At 38.3% G+C, this 16,712-nt stretch overlaps 1 protein-coding gene across 1 annotated transcript; it reads left to right on the top strand.

Moving 5' to 3' along the window:
- The first annotated feature begins 298 nt into the window (after nucleotides 1-298).
- Nucleotides 299-15,600, top strand: LOC135111145 (non-lysosomal glucosylceramidase-like). Its single transcript, XM_064024151.1, has 16 exons — nucleotides 299-639; nucleotides 1,289-1,377; nucleotides 1,769-1,949; nucleotides 2,300-2,462; nucleotides 2,966-3,086; nucleotides 3,459-3,577; nucleotides 3,890-4,010; nucleotides 6,780-6,915; nucleotides 7,481-7,606; nucleotides 8,291-8,413; nucleotides 8,712-8,956; nucleotides 9,265-9,350; nucleotides 9,813-10,128; nucleotides 10,586-10,692; nucleotides 10,793-10,984; nucleotides 11,151-15,600. Exons 1-16 carry the CDS (start codon nucleotides 449-451, stop codon nucleotides 11,451-11,453), a joined length of 2,619 nt encoding a protein of 872 aa, XP_063880221.1. The 5' UTR covers nucleotides 299-448; the 3' UTR covers nucleotides 11,454-15,600.
- Nucleotides 15,601-16,712: the final 1,112 nt, after the last annotated feature.

Below are 16,712 nucleotides of genomic sequence, written 5' to 3'. Positions count from 1 at the left end.
TGCGTTAGCGTTACGAATGCAGCAGACTTGCTGAGATACCGCTGAGAATTCGTTGTGACATCAGTGACCGCTGCGACATTGCTACGACACGGCTGCGACACCGCTACGACACCTCAGCCAATGTTTCGAACAGTTCAAAACATTCGCCATCTCCTAGCGAACCCGCTGCGACTCACCTCGCTCTGGCGAGTTTTAACAATGCCATCATGCCAAACCAGTCTACTTGGAGACACACGCATCAATCCGTGAAAGGTGCATAAGCTGCACAGCTTTTCTATCTTGCATCAGACGAAAGAAAAAAAATACTAATATGGAGAAAAATAAATAAATATTAGTATGCATATAAATATTTTTGCTAGCGGTCGAGCAGGTGAAGGTAGGAGCGGCTCAAGCTCAAGCAAGCGGCGGCCAGCTGTTGTTTGTTGACAGTCGTGGTGTTGTGGTCGTGATGGCGGGTAGCCGTGAGGAGCCTGCCCAAGAGCAGGATGGGGACACCGTGGCCGGGAAGCTGGAAAATGTGTCTCGCTTTCCACGCCACGGCTGGATGGTGTCCCTGGATCACACTTTTCCAGAGAAGAGGGACCAGAAAATACGACCTAGGATAGGTCAGCTGCCACAGCTCATCCCGCTCTTCATGAGGTGAGCTTCTGACCTCGTTTGACTAATGTATTTAGTTTGTTTTCTTTATTTATCTCATTTATTTATGTTACTCAACTATTGTCTCAGCTTGTGTTATTTATTTATTTATTTTTGTTTCTTGCTCTATCCTGATTACAGATCCTGCGAATTTTGCTTATGTCACCCTTGTTATATCTCTTATAACACTAAAGACCTCTGTCAGGTTCCCTCTTAACTTACATTTCTCTAAGGAATGTACGTTTAAAGGCTTCAGTCTTATTTTGTAAGGAACACTCATCCCCTGTATCCTTAGTCATTCTCCTTTGTACTGATTTTAATCCTTTCTGTAATATGTGACCAGAACTGTACAGCATAATCTGACCAGGGCCAATACAACCTTAATTTTACTTTGTGAGCTCTACTTTTAACATTTATAGAAATTAATTCTAGTACCTGATGACTTTATTTCTGGTGTCTATGCATTGTTTTCTCTGACAGATCAGAGGAAACTATAGCTTATGAATCTCTCATTTTTTTTTTTTATCTTACCAGCCTTGTTCTTTGTTGTTTACATGCTATGGGTGAGTTTATTCTACCTTCACTCGGCCCACTCCTGTTAATATTAAACTGCATTTGCCAGTGTGTGTTGTTATGAGTAATATTTTCCCAGGTATCTGGTATGGTACATGTACACCAGAGCAAGAGGACGCAAGCCATGGATTGATTGCATAACCATGATGCACGGGAAACAGATGTATGGTAAGACAAGTAACACTACATTGATCATGGCACTAAGATTGCTAGAGTTTGTCCAGTTTTTTTATTGGTGTTTATTGATGTTTGTATAATCTTTCTTCATCATTCTTGTTGTGCCACAGGAAGAAATTGGTTCAGGAACAGTCATGGGCTTCATGTCAAAAGGAAATTTCATATGACGGACATTTAGACAAACTTTTTATTACAACTAATATCTGATAAGTTTGAAGAGTTTGGAATAGAAGAAAGTTCAGAAGTCACTTTCCCCAGATTCACTTTTAAAAGTGGCTTAGGACCAAATTAGCTTGATACTATGAGATTTTACTGTCCTGTATTTTGGTGTAGTATATCTTAATGTTTGTTAATGTTTGTATCATCATTTTTATTATTTTAGGTGTGCCGCTGGGAGGAATTGGTTCTGGGACAATAGGGCGTGGGTTTCGTGGGGAATTCTGCCGCTACCAAATGGTTCCTGGAATATATGAGTACCAGACAGTGACAGCCAATCAGTTCATTGTCACAATCAGAGACCCAAAGGGAAAAACTCTTTATCAGAAGGTCTTATCAGTACAGAGGTAAAGAGATAAATGCTTTCTGTGTTTGAATCATGAGAATGTGCATGTATGCGTGAGAATATACAGTACATAAGTTTTTAACTGTTATTGGATTACATTGCTTAATATTATTATTATTTTTTATTATTATTATTATTATTATTATTATTATTATTATTATTATTATTATTATTGTTGTCGTTGTCGAAGTGTCTTTTATGGATCCTATTTGCTGGGTTTTTTAGTGATTATTTTTTCTTCTTTTGTGAACATTTAGCATATATCTTTTTTTCCAAGTTTCTTATTAAATTTTTATCTGTGTCTTTTATACCTCCTGTTTGCCGTGTCTCTCATTAGTTTCTTTAATCTAGCCAACCCAAGAAAGGTTTGGAGTCATGGGAGTGGGGTTTCAATGCAGCTGATGGCCTCTATTGTGGCTTGTACCCTCGCTCCTGGACCGTCTATAATATCAAAGAACAGGGAATTAGGCTCATATGCCGCCAAATATCTCCTGTCATACCACACAATTATAAGGTTAGTGTATCCTGGTGTAAGTACAAATATAATTCCATTTTTCATGTTGAGTTATATCTACTGTACTTACCAGAATCTGTGACCTCATCATAATACTTTCTCTGGTTGGTCATGATAAATATGTGGTGATGCAAGGAGTTGATAAGCCAAAGATAAGATTTAACTCCAAGATTTTTTACCTTCTCTCACCTCTATTCTGTCCATCTCTCTAATGCAAGAGTTGATTAGTATTCTTAATCATTCACTTCCTTTTCTGATAAATTCTGAACTCCCTGCCTGCATCTGTATTTCTTTCTTCCTATAACTTCAACTCTTTCAAGATGGAAGTTTCAAGAGAGAGAGAGAGAGAGAGAGAGAGAGAGAGAGAGAGAGAGAGAGAGAGAGAGAGAGAGAGAGAGAGAGAGAGAGAGTGTACCTTTCTAAAAAAGTGTAAATGATAAGGTGGTAAAAAATAAAGATGCTTGCTTAGAATGTAATTTACATTTTTTTTACTTGCATTTCAGGATTCATGTTTGCCTGTAGGTGCATTTATTTGGAACATTGAAAACTACAATCCTGAACCAAGAGATGTGTCTATTGCATTTTCTTTCAAAAATGGAACTGGTGGAAGTGAAGACAAAGAAGGTTGGTGCCAAGTCTACTGCCACTACGAGTACTACTACTACTAATACTACTAATGTTATTACTATAACTACTACTGTTACTACTGTGCCATACTTTCAGGAATAATAGAACAGAGAAATACAGTCATTAACGAGAACTCTGGCTAGTACAGTGGTAGCACACTGGCCTTGCACTCCAAGATCAGCAGAATGAGTCTCACCCAGGCTTGCTAGCTTAAACTGTTTACTGGGAGGTTACTGCTGTGGTTGGGGTTCACCATGGGAGTTGGGTTCACCTGGCTGGTGCATTGGATAGCATCAAAGATGGATACTGGGACTGAAACCAGTGAAGTTTAACTTTAATGTGTTGTCTGATCAACGAGCATTTTTTCAGGGGAATGCTGGAGTGAGGTGTTCGAGCAGGAGCTGGAGGAGACTCGAGTGAAAGGGGTGGTCTTGCATCAGACTTTACGAACCCTAAATTTGCGCTACTGTTTGGCTGTTAAAGAAAGGGTTAGTTCTTACTCCTTGTCGAGAGAAATATTGGTGTTTCTTCAATTTTGTTTAATGTGGTGTAAGCCATTGAAAGTTAAGAGCTTGTAGAATGTGTGGGTGTGCACTGAGGATCATTGCTAAGTTCATGATGTTTTATTAAAATGGTCAAGCATCTTTCCTCTCCTGTACATGTTCATGCTTGCTCTCTAATTGTTTGCTGTAACTGTACTCACATACGAGTATGTTTGTGCTCATATTCATCACCATGAGCTGTTAGGAGTCCAGTGACTACCACATGACATAAATACCTGCCATGCATCTTTCCCACAGCCTGAAGTATCGGTGACCAGAAGTCCTGGGTTTGATCCATTGGGTTCAGGGGAGTCACTATGGAATGACTTGAAGATAGATGGAGAGCTGGACACTAGTGACATCCCAGTAACTAAAACTAGTGAGTACTACTTTTGGATATTCTTTAGTCTATTTTTCCTCATAATTTGTTTATAGGTTGACTGAAGCATACAAACTAGAATAAGATAATTTGCCTTGCCTCCAGTCTTTTGGCTTATGTTCTTAAATGGTTTGTTCTATCAGGACCGTTTTTCAAAGACTACAGAAGTTAATAGTTAGATTCTCATTGTGTTTTGCCCATTGATAATGCAGAATACTTGTTAGAGTATCAATGAAACTATGAAAATACCCTTGAAAACCTCAGTAAATTCCTGTAATATCCATTAAACCTCACTGGTCCCAGTGAGGTGTATTATAGTGGTACAGCAGGTACAATCTGTTTAGTATCTGATTGGCTGTAAGCCTAACCATCTAGTGCTGCTGCTTTTGTTTGATTGCTACACCTCGCCTCCAGTTAGTCCTTTCTGCTCCTGACACTCAAGCACCAATATTACAAGTTTCTAGTATAAGTAATTATAATTTACAATGATGTTTTCATAATTCTAGTGATAGTTCTAAAAAGGACTATGATTCATCAATGAGAAAGACATCCATGAGAACCTGACTGATCTCATTGGTCTCTGAGAAACAGTCTTTATGAGAAAACATGTGTAAGAATAAAGTCATACATCTGAGTATCTGATGGCTAATCATGGTCTCTCTTTCTTTACTTTCTTTATACTAACTATTTTTTGTCATTGAATACCAACTACAGTTTTTTTCCTCCACTGCCAGGCTAGTAGATGCTATATTTTATTCTACATAGGTAAGCACTTTCTGAAAGCTAGTGTGCCAGTGTGTTTTGTGGATTATCTTTAAGGGAGAGGGAGATGGGCTGGATACATTTTTTTTTATACAGTATACATAACTTACAGTTTTGAAATAACTCATGCAAGGTAAAATACTGAGAGAGAGAGAATAAATTTTGAGTTTTCATAATGAACCAAATACAGCCAAATAAAGGACCATCAAACTGCCCTATGTGGGAGGCTCTTGTTTGGCATTAACATGCTTTAGATAGCTCTGAATTACAAAATTTGGGATGCTTCATACTCTGAGACATTTGTTGCATGAATTACTAACTGTGAGTGAAAATGTCCATCATAATTTTGTTCTTTTGCATAACATGTCTTATTGAACCTTGGTTTGGTTTGTGTGTGCAGGAAGTGCAAGCTTGACTAGATAATGTTGGCAGCTCCTTAGCACCATTCTCAGTCTTGCATACATCTGATGGTGCTTTGTTTTATGATGTTAATTACTCTTTGGCTGCTGTGGCTTTTACTCAAGGAAAACAGAATGGTGATAGGCAAGTTTGGTTTACTATTTTGAAGGATACCACTTAGGATGGAAAGATTGGATAAAGGAGTAGATGTGTTAATGTGGTGTTAGTAGAAATCATGTCTGTGAAGAAGTAAGAAGGGATATTTGGATAAGGAGAAGTGGAGACACTTTTGCCATGGCCATACCCATGGAGAGACTATTAAAGGGAGTGAGCTGTTAGATAGATATTCCCATTTTGATGTGCTTAGCTCTGCCATTTGTCTTCCAGACTGTCTTATTAATATTAAGTACCACTGCAAACTGTCAGCATCTTACCATTGCATGTTTTTTTTTTTTTTTAAGACATGTCTCAAATCTTTATGTTGCTACCTTGTCGACATCATGGCATGCTCTTCAAAGTTTTTTTTCTTTTCTTTTCTAACATTTCTTAATCAGAAATCATCATTTGCTTTCTTGTCTCCACTTGCTTTCTCTCTCCTAAAAGTGCCACATCCCTCTCAACATTCTAACCACAGGAAAACTTGTTTGTTGAAAATGTTAATTAGCTTTGAGATCCTTGAAGATAAAGACCTTCATTATTATAAGACTGCCTTCATGTTGTGTGTTGCTAATTGAATCCTTTTTTTCAGTGTTGTCATGTATGGCATGGTCATGAAAAGTTGCAGAATTAAAGTGACAAGTAAATGACCTTGTATGTGAGGCAGTGGAATGTATTATATCTATATAACTAAGAGTGCTTGATCTGTCTGTCTATCTGTCTGTCTGTCTGTCTCACTTTTTTTTTACAGCAATGAGGTTGAATTTAGGAATAAAATTCATACATAAGAGATGCCAAAACTCCACATTTGCTGAAGCCTTCATCAAAGCAACACAGTCTTTGCTACTGTGCTGTAACACATTATGCAGCACAGAATTCCAAGACACCTAATTAATATCAGTTTCATAGGGAGGTATCTTGTTTCTTTTGCAGTGACTGCATTTCAGTAAGCTTAATATGTTATAAATTTGCACCATCAACATATATGAGATTGAAGTTAAACCTGTTAGCAGCATCTTTTTCTAAGCCTTATGAATCTTGTGGTGCCTGCACTTAACTGGCATGAATCTCCAACTTCTAAAGACATGATCTGTTGCTTTGCTATTGCTCGTCAGGCCTTCTGAAGCCACAGAGGAATTAAATGTAAAAGATGACATCAAGTGATATAAGTTGATGTAGTAATGGATGATTCAAAACTGAAATAGGAAGCAAATGGATGTGATGAGACAAAATTGATCATGATGACATGTTACTGCGTTTTGTGTCTCACCAGTCTTTTTTTTTTTAGCAGCCTCAGATGTGTCTCCATTCATTCCCATGTGCTGTGTATTATCCTGTCTTTCCCATATTGTGCGTTTTCCCTGTCCATTTGTTTGTAGCATGTAAGAACAGTTTTATTGACTTGTGTTGTGCATTTCTGATTTTGTGTTTTAATTTTGCTGTGCTTTGTAGGAAAGGGTGAAGAGAGAGCTGTTGCTGTATGTGGAAAGTGTAGTATTAGTGCCAGTAGCTCAGGAATGATAGAAATGGCCTTGGTGTGGGACATGCCTCAGATTGTGTTCAAGAGCAAAGGAGTGACACACACCAGGTAAGGAACATTGAGACTGATCTAATTCATGCATACAGTGATGACAGCATTGAAACTAATCTAATTGAGTTCATGCTTTCATTTGAAGATTAGATTGAGATTTGTCTAATCTAATCCATGCATACATTGAAGATAATGCTGAATAAATTTAAACCTTGCTCTCCCCTTTCATTTGCATTTGCTATTGTGACAGGTACCTTAATTATACACCTTTGTTAATAAACCATACTGACAAAAAATTAGCAGGTCTGAAGCAATTTTTGCCAAAATATGAGCCTTATTCAACAGTCTGTTACATAGACATTCTCAGAAAAACCCATTGTAGATTAACTGGACTACATAATAGGAATGAACATAATCTCTTAATCTGTATCACTGGATGTCAAGGAAATATCATCAGAGAATCAAACCTGCTCTCTATCAGACTCCAGGGAAGGGAACCTCTTGCTCCAAACACATGACCATCCAACTACATAAGGAATAATAAGGATGTTAAACAAAATGATGATGAGGAGAAAGAGGAAGACAAGTGGTTAAGGTTAACACAGTGTCTCTCTCCTCCCAGACGGTACACTCGCTGGTTTGGTGAGGAGCTGACAGCAGCTCAGGAGATGGCTGCCTATGCCCTCCACCACTACTCTCGCTGGGAGGATGACATAGAGGCTTGGCAGAATCCAGTACTCCAGGATGGGTATGCTATTCTTTCTTATGCATATTAGTTAGTATATTTTTACTCAAGAGTGTCAGAGCTGGAGATATTTAGGAGACCAGTGGTGAAGGCTAAAGAAGACCTGGAAATGGTATATGATGAAGACATGAGAAAATGATCATCAGGGAAGAGATTTTCTACAACTGCTAAAACTGGGAGAGACTTTTAAGCCATCCATCCTTGTAAGAGAAAAATGTGAATGCCAAATAAAATGATGGTTATGATGTGTTACATTTTCTACAGTGATCAGTGAAAGTAAAGGTTGTTGAGAAGCACTATGTCATTCTGTTCTATTGTTTAGCTGCTCCTTGCATAGTATTTTGAGGACTGAAGTACCACACACACACACACACACACACATGCTGGTTGAATGGTAATTTGATGTTTACTAAATTAAAATAAAACTACACTTGCTAAAAGATTTTGAACTGCTCCATCAACTCTTTTTGCTGCCAGTTGTGTATTTTGAAATCACACTCTAAGATTTTATCTAGGTAGCCTTATTAAAATAAAGAAAAGCCCTGGCAGTCAGATGGATAAGTTACACCAGTTACACACACACAGAAAAATAAATAAATAAATAACTAAAATAAATAAATAAATAAATAAAATAAAGAAAAACATTTGGTATATGATGCTGATGTCTTTGCTCTTTCTTCCTCACAGATCACTGCCAGACTGGTTCAAGAGTGCAATTTTCAATGAACTCTACTTCATAGCAGATGGAGGATCAGTGTGGTTAGAATTGCCAGAGCAAGTCACTTCTACACTGCCTCTGCATGACTCAAGGTGATCTGTTTTCCATGCATATTGTGAAGACATAGTAGAAAGGGGGAAGAGGCTTTATACTCAGAAGAGTGTCAGAGTTAGAGTTAGGTGGAAGGAGATGATTGGGAAGACTGAAGATGGCCTGGATATTGTGTATTGAAGAAGACATGAAAAAGTTAAATATAAGGGAATTGTCTCTGAAGTTGCATTATAGCTAGAAAACAAGAGATGGTGACAAAATTAATGAAATATTGAGGTTTTACTGTGATAGACAACTAAACAATGCCACAACTTTGATAAATGCATAATTTCTTCCCAGATGCGAGTACGGCCGGTTTGCATACCTGGAGAGCCACGAGTATCGAATGTACAACACTTATGATGTCCACTTCTATGCTTCCTGGGCCCTGGTGATGCTGTGGCCTGAACTCCAAAAGTCCCTGCAGTATGACATGGCTCAGTGGACCACCTCAGCAGACCTTACACCCCGCACACACCTTTTCAGAGGGAATAAAGGTGTTCGTAAGCTGGCCAACGCTGTACCTCATGATGCTGGAGATCCTGGTGAGTTGGCATCAAAGCAGTGCTGTCAGTCTATACCATATTTTGATGCAGCCTGAATGTTCCTTAATAAATGTGAGACCATTAAGCTTTGTCTCCTCTTCCCCATAGAGAACCAGAAGCAAAGAGAGATTTTTATCTAGTCTCAGAGATTGTATGTGTTCATGTATATGTGAATGAGAATCCAATTATTCATCTTTTTAGTCATAAAAATTAGTCCTGATGGGGACCCAGATTTTTAAGAATACAGGCCAATGAGTCCTCATAGTGTGGCCATCCATTGTAGCTATAAGTATACTCTTATCTTTCAGAGGATGAGCCATTTGTACGAGTGAATGCATATCAGATACACGACATCAGCTTCTGGAAGGATCTCAACCTGAAGTTTGTTTTACAGGTAATGAGTAGTGGTAAAATTTTTCATAAAAAGTCATTAAAAATATTATTCTCTCTGTACTGAGATAGATTGAGGTGGTATGGATATATCAGAAGGAGGGGGGAGGGTTATATACTTAGAAGAGTATTGGAGTTAGAGGTAGTTAGGAGGAGATCATTGGGAAGATGAAAGAAGACCTTGAGATGATGTGTGGAAGACATGTGAAGGATGAACATCAGGAAAGAGACTGTCTATGACTGCAAAAATGTGAAGAGAATGACTGGAATAGACTCAGTGTCAGATGCTAAGTAGGGAGCTCTAAAATAAAATTAGATAAATGTATGGGTAGAGATAGAAGTGGGTATAGTTATGGATATTATATATAGGGATTGCCATGTATAGCCATGCTGGCTTCCTGCAGCTTCCCTTATGTTCTTATATAGCTATTAGTAATGGTGGCTGATTTTGTGATGATAATTTCAGGTGTACAGAGACCACACCTTCTTCAAGGACCGCAACTATCTGGCCCACATGTGGCCTGTCTGCCGTGCTGTGATGGACCGCAGCTTCACCTATGACCGGGATGGTGATGGGCTGATTGAGAATGAAGGGCAGGCAGACCAGACCTATGATTCTTGGATCATGCACGGCCCATCTGCTTACTGTTCATCCCTGTGGGTGGCGGCACTTGCCTCCATGGTGGAGATGGCTGTGGAACTGAAGGACACTGCTGAGCAGAAGAAATTCTCAGAAGCTCTTACCAAAGCTAAAACAGCACTGCATGAAAAACTTTGGAATGGTAAAATTTATCAGCTTATATTGTTTTTATAATATCTGGGTATATTTTTATTCCTTCATATGTCACTAAGTCTCTCCTGTGTTTGGGGCAGCCTGGTAGTACTCTGCAGATTGATTGGGAGAATAGTGCCATGAGGTTCCCTGTGCATCCTAAAAGTTGACTATAAAGGGCTGAGGAATGGGGCTGGAAACAACCCTCTCCCCAGTATTTTTATTCGCACAGTGATCTGAAACATGGCTAGGCTACCTTCCTTGAATTGAGATCTCAGCCTGGCTTATAGATATTTGTAGATTATCAGCTGTTCAGGGTAATGTTAATGCAGCAGGTTTCCTGGATTGCTCAAGTGCTGCTAATGCAGGTTGTTGCATTGTTACTACCTGTCACTGTTGTACTAAATTATGCATTTTTTCAAGTATTATTGATAAAATTTTTGTACATTTTGCAATCTTTTTCCCAGGTAAATATTACAAGTTTGATACTTGTGGTGCACCACACAGTGACAGTATCATGTCAGACCAGCTGGTGGGCCACTGGTACCTCACTTTATCAGGCAGCAACAGTGAGGTATGTGGACTCACTAGTGTTGAACCTGCCAAGTTTGATGAACAAAGGAAACATGACTATCCATCTTGTTACTGCTTAAATCTTGTCTCTTTTTCTATAGGTGTTCCAGCACAACTGTGTACACTCCGTGTTGAAGATGTTGTATGAGTACAATGTGCAACGCTTCAATAATGGAGAAATGGGAGCAGTGAATGGCATGAACCCCAATGGCACCATTGACCGCTACACCATGCAGAGTGAGGAGATGTGGGTGGGAGTCACATATGGTTTGGCTGCTACAATGATCATTGAGGTATGAACCACAGACCAGACATGTCTTTTAGACTTACAAATCTTTGCTAAGAATTCTGAAGGACAAGTCTGGGCCTCTTCATTCTTCCAAAGCTCCTTGTTGCCTTTGCACCAATAATGTGATTACTTATTCTATTCTAGTCATATACCAAGGCTTTGTTTTGTAGGGCATGGTGGAGGAAGGCTTCAAGACGGCAGAGGGAGTCTACCGAACAGTCTATGAGAAAATTGGGTTAGGGTTTGAGACTCCTGAGGCTCTGTATGGGCAACACAAGTACCGGGCCATTGGGTACATGCGGCCACTGTCCATCTGGTCAATGTACTGGGCTTACACACTGCACCAGAGGAAAAAGAACATTGCCTCTGTCAGTGACGATGCAGTGCAGAATGACACTCCTTTCCCAGAGGAGCCTGTCAAAAGAACAAGGCCAGTAGCTGATGATTCTGACTCTAGTGATGTATCCCAATGACATATTACTGAATAGGCATTTATCTTTGTTATTTGTTGGATTTGCTTGGCTTCCAGAGGAGGGGGATGTGTCAAAGAGATGATCAAAGTAGTTTAGAGTGCTTTGTCTCTGTCTTGATGTATTTTTCTATTCTTTTATTTAATGCATTTTAATTTATATTGATTGTTTTAATGCTTTTAAGTACCTAATTTTTTCCTTTACAGTATTCTTAAAGCACTATTTCCATTCTTTTCTCTCTCTTTCTGATTCCTTCCTTCAAGTCATGTGTGTCTTTGGAACTTGTATGTTATAGTGTCACTGGGTTACTTCTCTTCACAGGTATCAACATCATAATGCTTACAGAAGTTGAATTCAAGAGTGCATAAGGCATTGTAGTTTAGTTTTAAGTATTGTTTTCCAGTAAGGCTGACACAACTGATTATGTTAGCAATGATCACTGTAATGTTCTAAACCACTGTAGCCTGAGGAAGGACAGCCATCTCTGAATATACTTCATATAAGTTATTCTCTCTCTCTCTCTCTCTCTCTCTCTCTCTCTCTCTCTCTCTCTCTCTCTCTCTCTCTCTCTCTCTCTCTCTCTCTCTCTCTCTCTCTCTCTCTCTCTCTCTCTCTCTCTCTCTCTCTCTCTCTCTCTCTCTCTCTCTCTCTCTCTCTCTCTCTCTCTCTCTCTCTCTCTCTCTCTCTCTCTCTCATGATGTTTGGCTGTGCACCTGGTGTTCTTGCTGCCAGAAGATGGTTGGTTGGCATGCCTGTGTCACTGCCACATTGCTGTTGTTGGAGTGGTCAAGGTATAGAATGTTTGTTTGGAGATGCAGGAATTCAGAATATTTTTCTTTGTATTCCCTGTATATAACTAATTCCAAGCAACTGAAGGGAATGAGAATGAAGGCTAGAATTCCTTTTCTGTGATTGCTTCTCTTCCAACAAAGCAAGAAGGAAACAGAAATCTTTTACTCTTTGTCTTCTATTATTTTCTTTTCCTGGTTGTTTTTATAAAGGCCACTGTTTGTGCGCAAGACAAATCAGGTTCCATAGAAATTTATGTACTAATGTAGATGGTTTTCCAGAACTGCAGGTCTTATTTACACATCATTGCTGCTGAAGACATGCAGAACATATGATATGGTAGTGAAATGTGTCTTTTCTAGGTCACATAACTATTTCAGAGACCAGAACAAAAATAAGAGTTTAAAGAGTTGTAGTTGGGAAAAGTTTTCTAGCAGTAAAAGGAACTCATTTGCAAGTCATGATTCACTACCAGTGAGAAGCCATCCCAACCTTGCACACTGAAAAAGAATTGTGTCTCAGTAAGTGTTCATGTTTCATACACTGTGCAATGAGTGAACAGTTTGTTGTATACAGAATATATGGCAAGTCAAATTCATCATTACTGAAGGCAATATAATAATTCAATCCTTTATTCCCTGTGAGCTGAGGTAGTATAAAACTTTTCTTCCTATACTATGACAAGAATTTTTTTGCCATACTTGTTTGAACAGAATATCACAAGTTAGTGGAAGTCAATCACTTAACATTTCATTTGGTGCAGAGATGAACTTTGATAGCACAAGTATAGGTCCTATTTTCATATCTACAAATGTTGACTGATGACAATAATGTGAATATCCAGGGAAGAAATATCTGTAGGAGAAGCTGTGTAGTGAAGTTAAAACTGTGCTCCAATGTAAACTTAAAGCTGGCAGTGTGAAATGTTACATCATCATCACCATCACCATTGTCACCATCATAATCATCATTTTCAAGGGCTGATATCATGCTTAAGTAGAACCTAGTGGCAGGATGTGTCCAACATGTTTGTCCATTCCTGTAGGTTCTAGGTCCGTCCTCAGGATCTTGTCTCTCTTATCTTAGAACATCCCCATAGGACTTGAGCTTTTAGAAATAAGGATTAGAATTGTAACTATATTTGGGATTTAGAAGTTTTCACTAAATTTTGATCCAAAGGATTTTGTTGAAGGTGGTTTTTTGCTCGTGGGATTCCTGTCTGAGAGTTTTATCTTCCATGAGGGTTTATATCTGTACCTCCTTTGTCTGCTTCTTTTTTTGGTATGTATTTTTTATATATTGTACCTCCCTCTTTTAAGATATTTATATGCTTTTTCCAGTTATTCACATCCTTTTTTTGTTTTTAGTACTCCACCTTTAAGATGTTCATATGCTTCACTCAATGTGCCTGTCCTTGGGCTGCCCCCACACTTCTTTGCTTCATACTTAACTTTGTTTGCAATATGGATTAATTCACAGCACTGCAAGCTCTGTACAAAGTCTTTACAGTCACCTGCAAGAAAGAGCAAGGGAATTGAGGAATAGATGTTTAGCCAGTATAATGTTTAGAGATGGCTGTAAGATTAAAAGAAAAAAAGTCTCAGAGTGGCTTTTGATTAAGGAAAGGGTCAGTAGTTAAGTTTTTTTTTTTTTCACATCATCATCTTTAGTAACAAGTTTCATCAGTAAAGCATCACACTTCTCATGGAGAGTGAATGCCTCCTAAGTTTTAATGGTATTAAAAATCCTCATAGAAGTGCTGAGGCACTTCTATGAGGTTCAGTTGTGATCAGCAGGCAAGCAACCTGCTGCTCTTCCACTATGTTTTGCATTTTAATTCAGTTGTAACTCTTTCAACATCATGACATATATAGGTTTAATATTTCAGTCGTCATTACAGGATTATATTGAGTTTACAATGGCATTGTAATGACAGAAATGTTCAAAATCATCTCTAGTTAAGCATACAGTCTTATTTTATCTCTGTTTACTATTTTCTAACAAATAGTTGGTGATTTCATGATGCTTGAAAGTTGTCTCATACTGATAAGGTCAAGCCCTCTGATGTCATTAGAATGTTCAGTTGTTTGATTTTGTCAGCAAATCAGAGGACTTAGGATTAATGAAAAATGTTAAAGACAGTGGAGAAGAGCGTGGTATTGTAACAGACTTCTAGCAGTGACTATGGTGTACTTCACCATTACTGCAGGTGCATCTCAGTCCAGTACAGTGTAAGATATGAATGCTAAGCCCCATCCACACAAATGGGCAGTGTCCATGGACACAAGCGAGCAGTTTGCCTGTTCGTGGGCTTACCGCTTATGCATGCGGGCAAACTAGGAAGATGCTCATGTTGATGGTTGTGCAGTTTCATGAGACCAAGCACTATTGAGTGCTTTTACATCACTGCCAAACATACAAAGTTTTCTATGGAAACAAAGGGCCATGGTTGATACTGTTAACAACTCTTTGCCTGCAAAAAAATTAGTGGCCTAAACATCACAGTCTTCATTTAATATAATTTTATTGACAGCATCCTTGCTTGTGGAATGTTTAAATGGACACATACAGAGACCACCTACTCTGGCTCCTGCTCAGTTGTGACTGACCTAGACCATACATTTGGAAAACAAGTGTGCCTGCATGCATAGCATTGCCCATCAGGCTGTGCTCAATCATGTGTATGGGGCTTTAGGGCACTGACTTTATAGATCTGTTAGGAGTAAGATGATAAGTTAATTAGCTCTCTCTTTCTCATTTTTTTTTGCTGTGTGTGTGTGTGTGTGTGTGTGTGTGTGTGTGTGTGTGTAAGTGTTTTCTTCTGCAATGAGTAATGTTTAATTGTCATTAAGGTTAAGTTGAGCAAAGAGGATTGTTAATTAAGTAAGTAGTAAAAACTCTTGGTTAAGGGAAAGTGTGATTTGTTTGTCCATTTCATATTGCAGAGTGATGCTGCTATTATATATTACAATAATTTTTCCTCAGATTATTGATATTTATTTGTTACATTGTTCATTATGTATTAGATTGTCACATTGTATTTATTTGAACAATGTATATGTATTGATTCTCACACTGATTGTCTTTGTACTGTCAAAAAAAAAAAGTAATTCAGATTTAGTTTCCATAATTGTTTCGGCTCTCTTCCATTCAGTAATAATTCAGTCGCAGTACTTACTTAGTTTCTTGGGTTTTTAGAAAGTTTATCTCCAAAGTCACACACTTCCTAGAATGCATTGTCTTCCTATCAGGTTTGTCTTCCTTCCAGAGAGATGGGGTTTTTATTTTCTCAATGTTGTAATGTATTCAGACTCAGTATGTCAATCAAAATGGGTTTTTTGAATTAAATGGAAAAAATAAATTGTATGTGTTTCATTGATTACACTTCCAAATACTTTTAGAATTATATATATATATATATATATATATATATATATATATATATATATATATATATATATATATATATATATATATATATATATATATATATATATATATATATGTGTGTGTGTGTGTGTGTGTGTGTGTGTGTGTGTGTGTGTGTGTGTGTGTGTCAGAATGTTATGAAATTTCTAAAAGGTTGACAACTGCATTAGCAAGAGAAAGATGTTTGATGTTAGGAAAGAGGCATGCATGTGATTAGAGGACACTGGTTGGAGATGAGGGAAAGGCAGCTGAGTGGTGGAAAAAGTACTGCTTGCAGAATAGAGGGGACATGAGGTGGGAGGAGTAACTAAACTGGAGAAAATAAATGCCTAATTTCAGGCATTTAAGGAAGCAACCATCAGAGGTTAGGGTGAGGTACTTTCAATATTTGTTACACAAAAATATTGATTAGAAATATAATATTATAATGAATATAAGTAATATGGTGGGGGCTGGTTTCTTCTAGATGTGAGGGTTGCTGTCTTCTACCTTACCATATGCCATCTCTATATTCTTTTCACTTTCTTCTATATTCTATTGAAGGATGATGCTGGGACCTGCTCACTCTTGCTCATTTTCTTGTCCTCTAAGTGGTGATGAATTCACAAGTTCAGTGTTGATTTACTTCTCAGAGGCAGCTAGGTTGTTGTGGATGAGTGATGACTGGCACCTAGCTTAGCTCATAGTGGTTAAGTCCAGGTGTATGTCGAACATTGAACTATTTGGAAAGTAAGGCTTATTAATCACTCATGGCCTGACTAGTAATGTGTCAGGAAAAGCTTGCCACCTCCACAGAAAATGGGTTCCTACATGGCAGACTCACCTGTAGAGAAGGAATTGTAGTGTAGGATGAGAGGACACACTTATTTGTGAATGGTGAAGGCTTTGATACTTGGTTATGAGCAGTGTGGCAAATCTGAGTAATTTCAGGAGGAACAAAGGTATTGGGAACATCAAGGGCAGGCTAAAGAGGCCTGTCTGTGGAAGCAAAATTAGATGGGTTTGAGGAAACTCACATGTGAGCTATTCTGTACAACTATGGAC

Source organism: Scylla paramamosain, chromosome 21 (genome assembly GCF_035594125.1).
Source record: "Scylla paramamosain isolate STU-SP2022 chromosome 21, ASM3559412v1, whole genome shotgun sequence".
In the NCBI taxonomy this organism is placed as follows: domain Eukaryota; kingdom Metazoa; phylum Arthropoda; class Malacostraca; order Decapoda; family Portunidae; genus Scylla; species Scylla paramamosain.
The sequence above is the reverse complement of the archived record's forward strand: the minus strand, read 5'-3'. Positions and strand labels throughout refer to the sequence as shown.

Coding starts and splice junctions, on each gene's coding strand:
- LOC135111145 (XM_064024151.1), top strand. CDS start 449: ATGGCGGGTAGCCGTGAGGAGCCTGCCCAAGAGCAGGATGGGGACACC. Junction 2,463..2,965: donor TCATACCACACAATTATAAG/GTTAGTGTATCC, acceptor CTTGCATTTCAG/GATTCATGTTTGCCTGTAGG. Junction 10,129..10,585: donor GCATGAAAAACTTTGGAATG/GTAAAATTTATC, acceptor TCTTTTTCCCAG/GTAAATATTACAAGTTTGAT.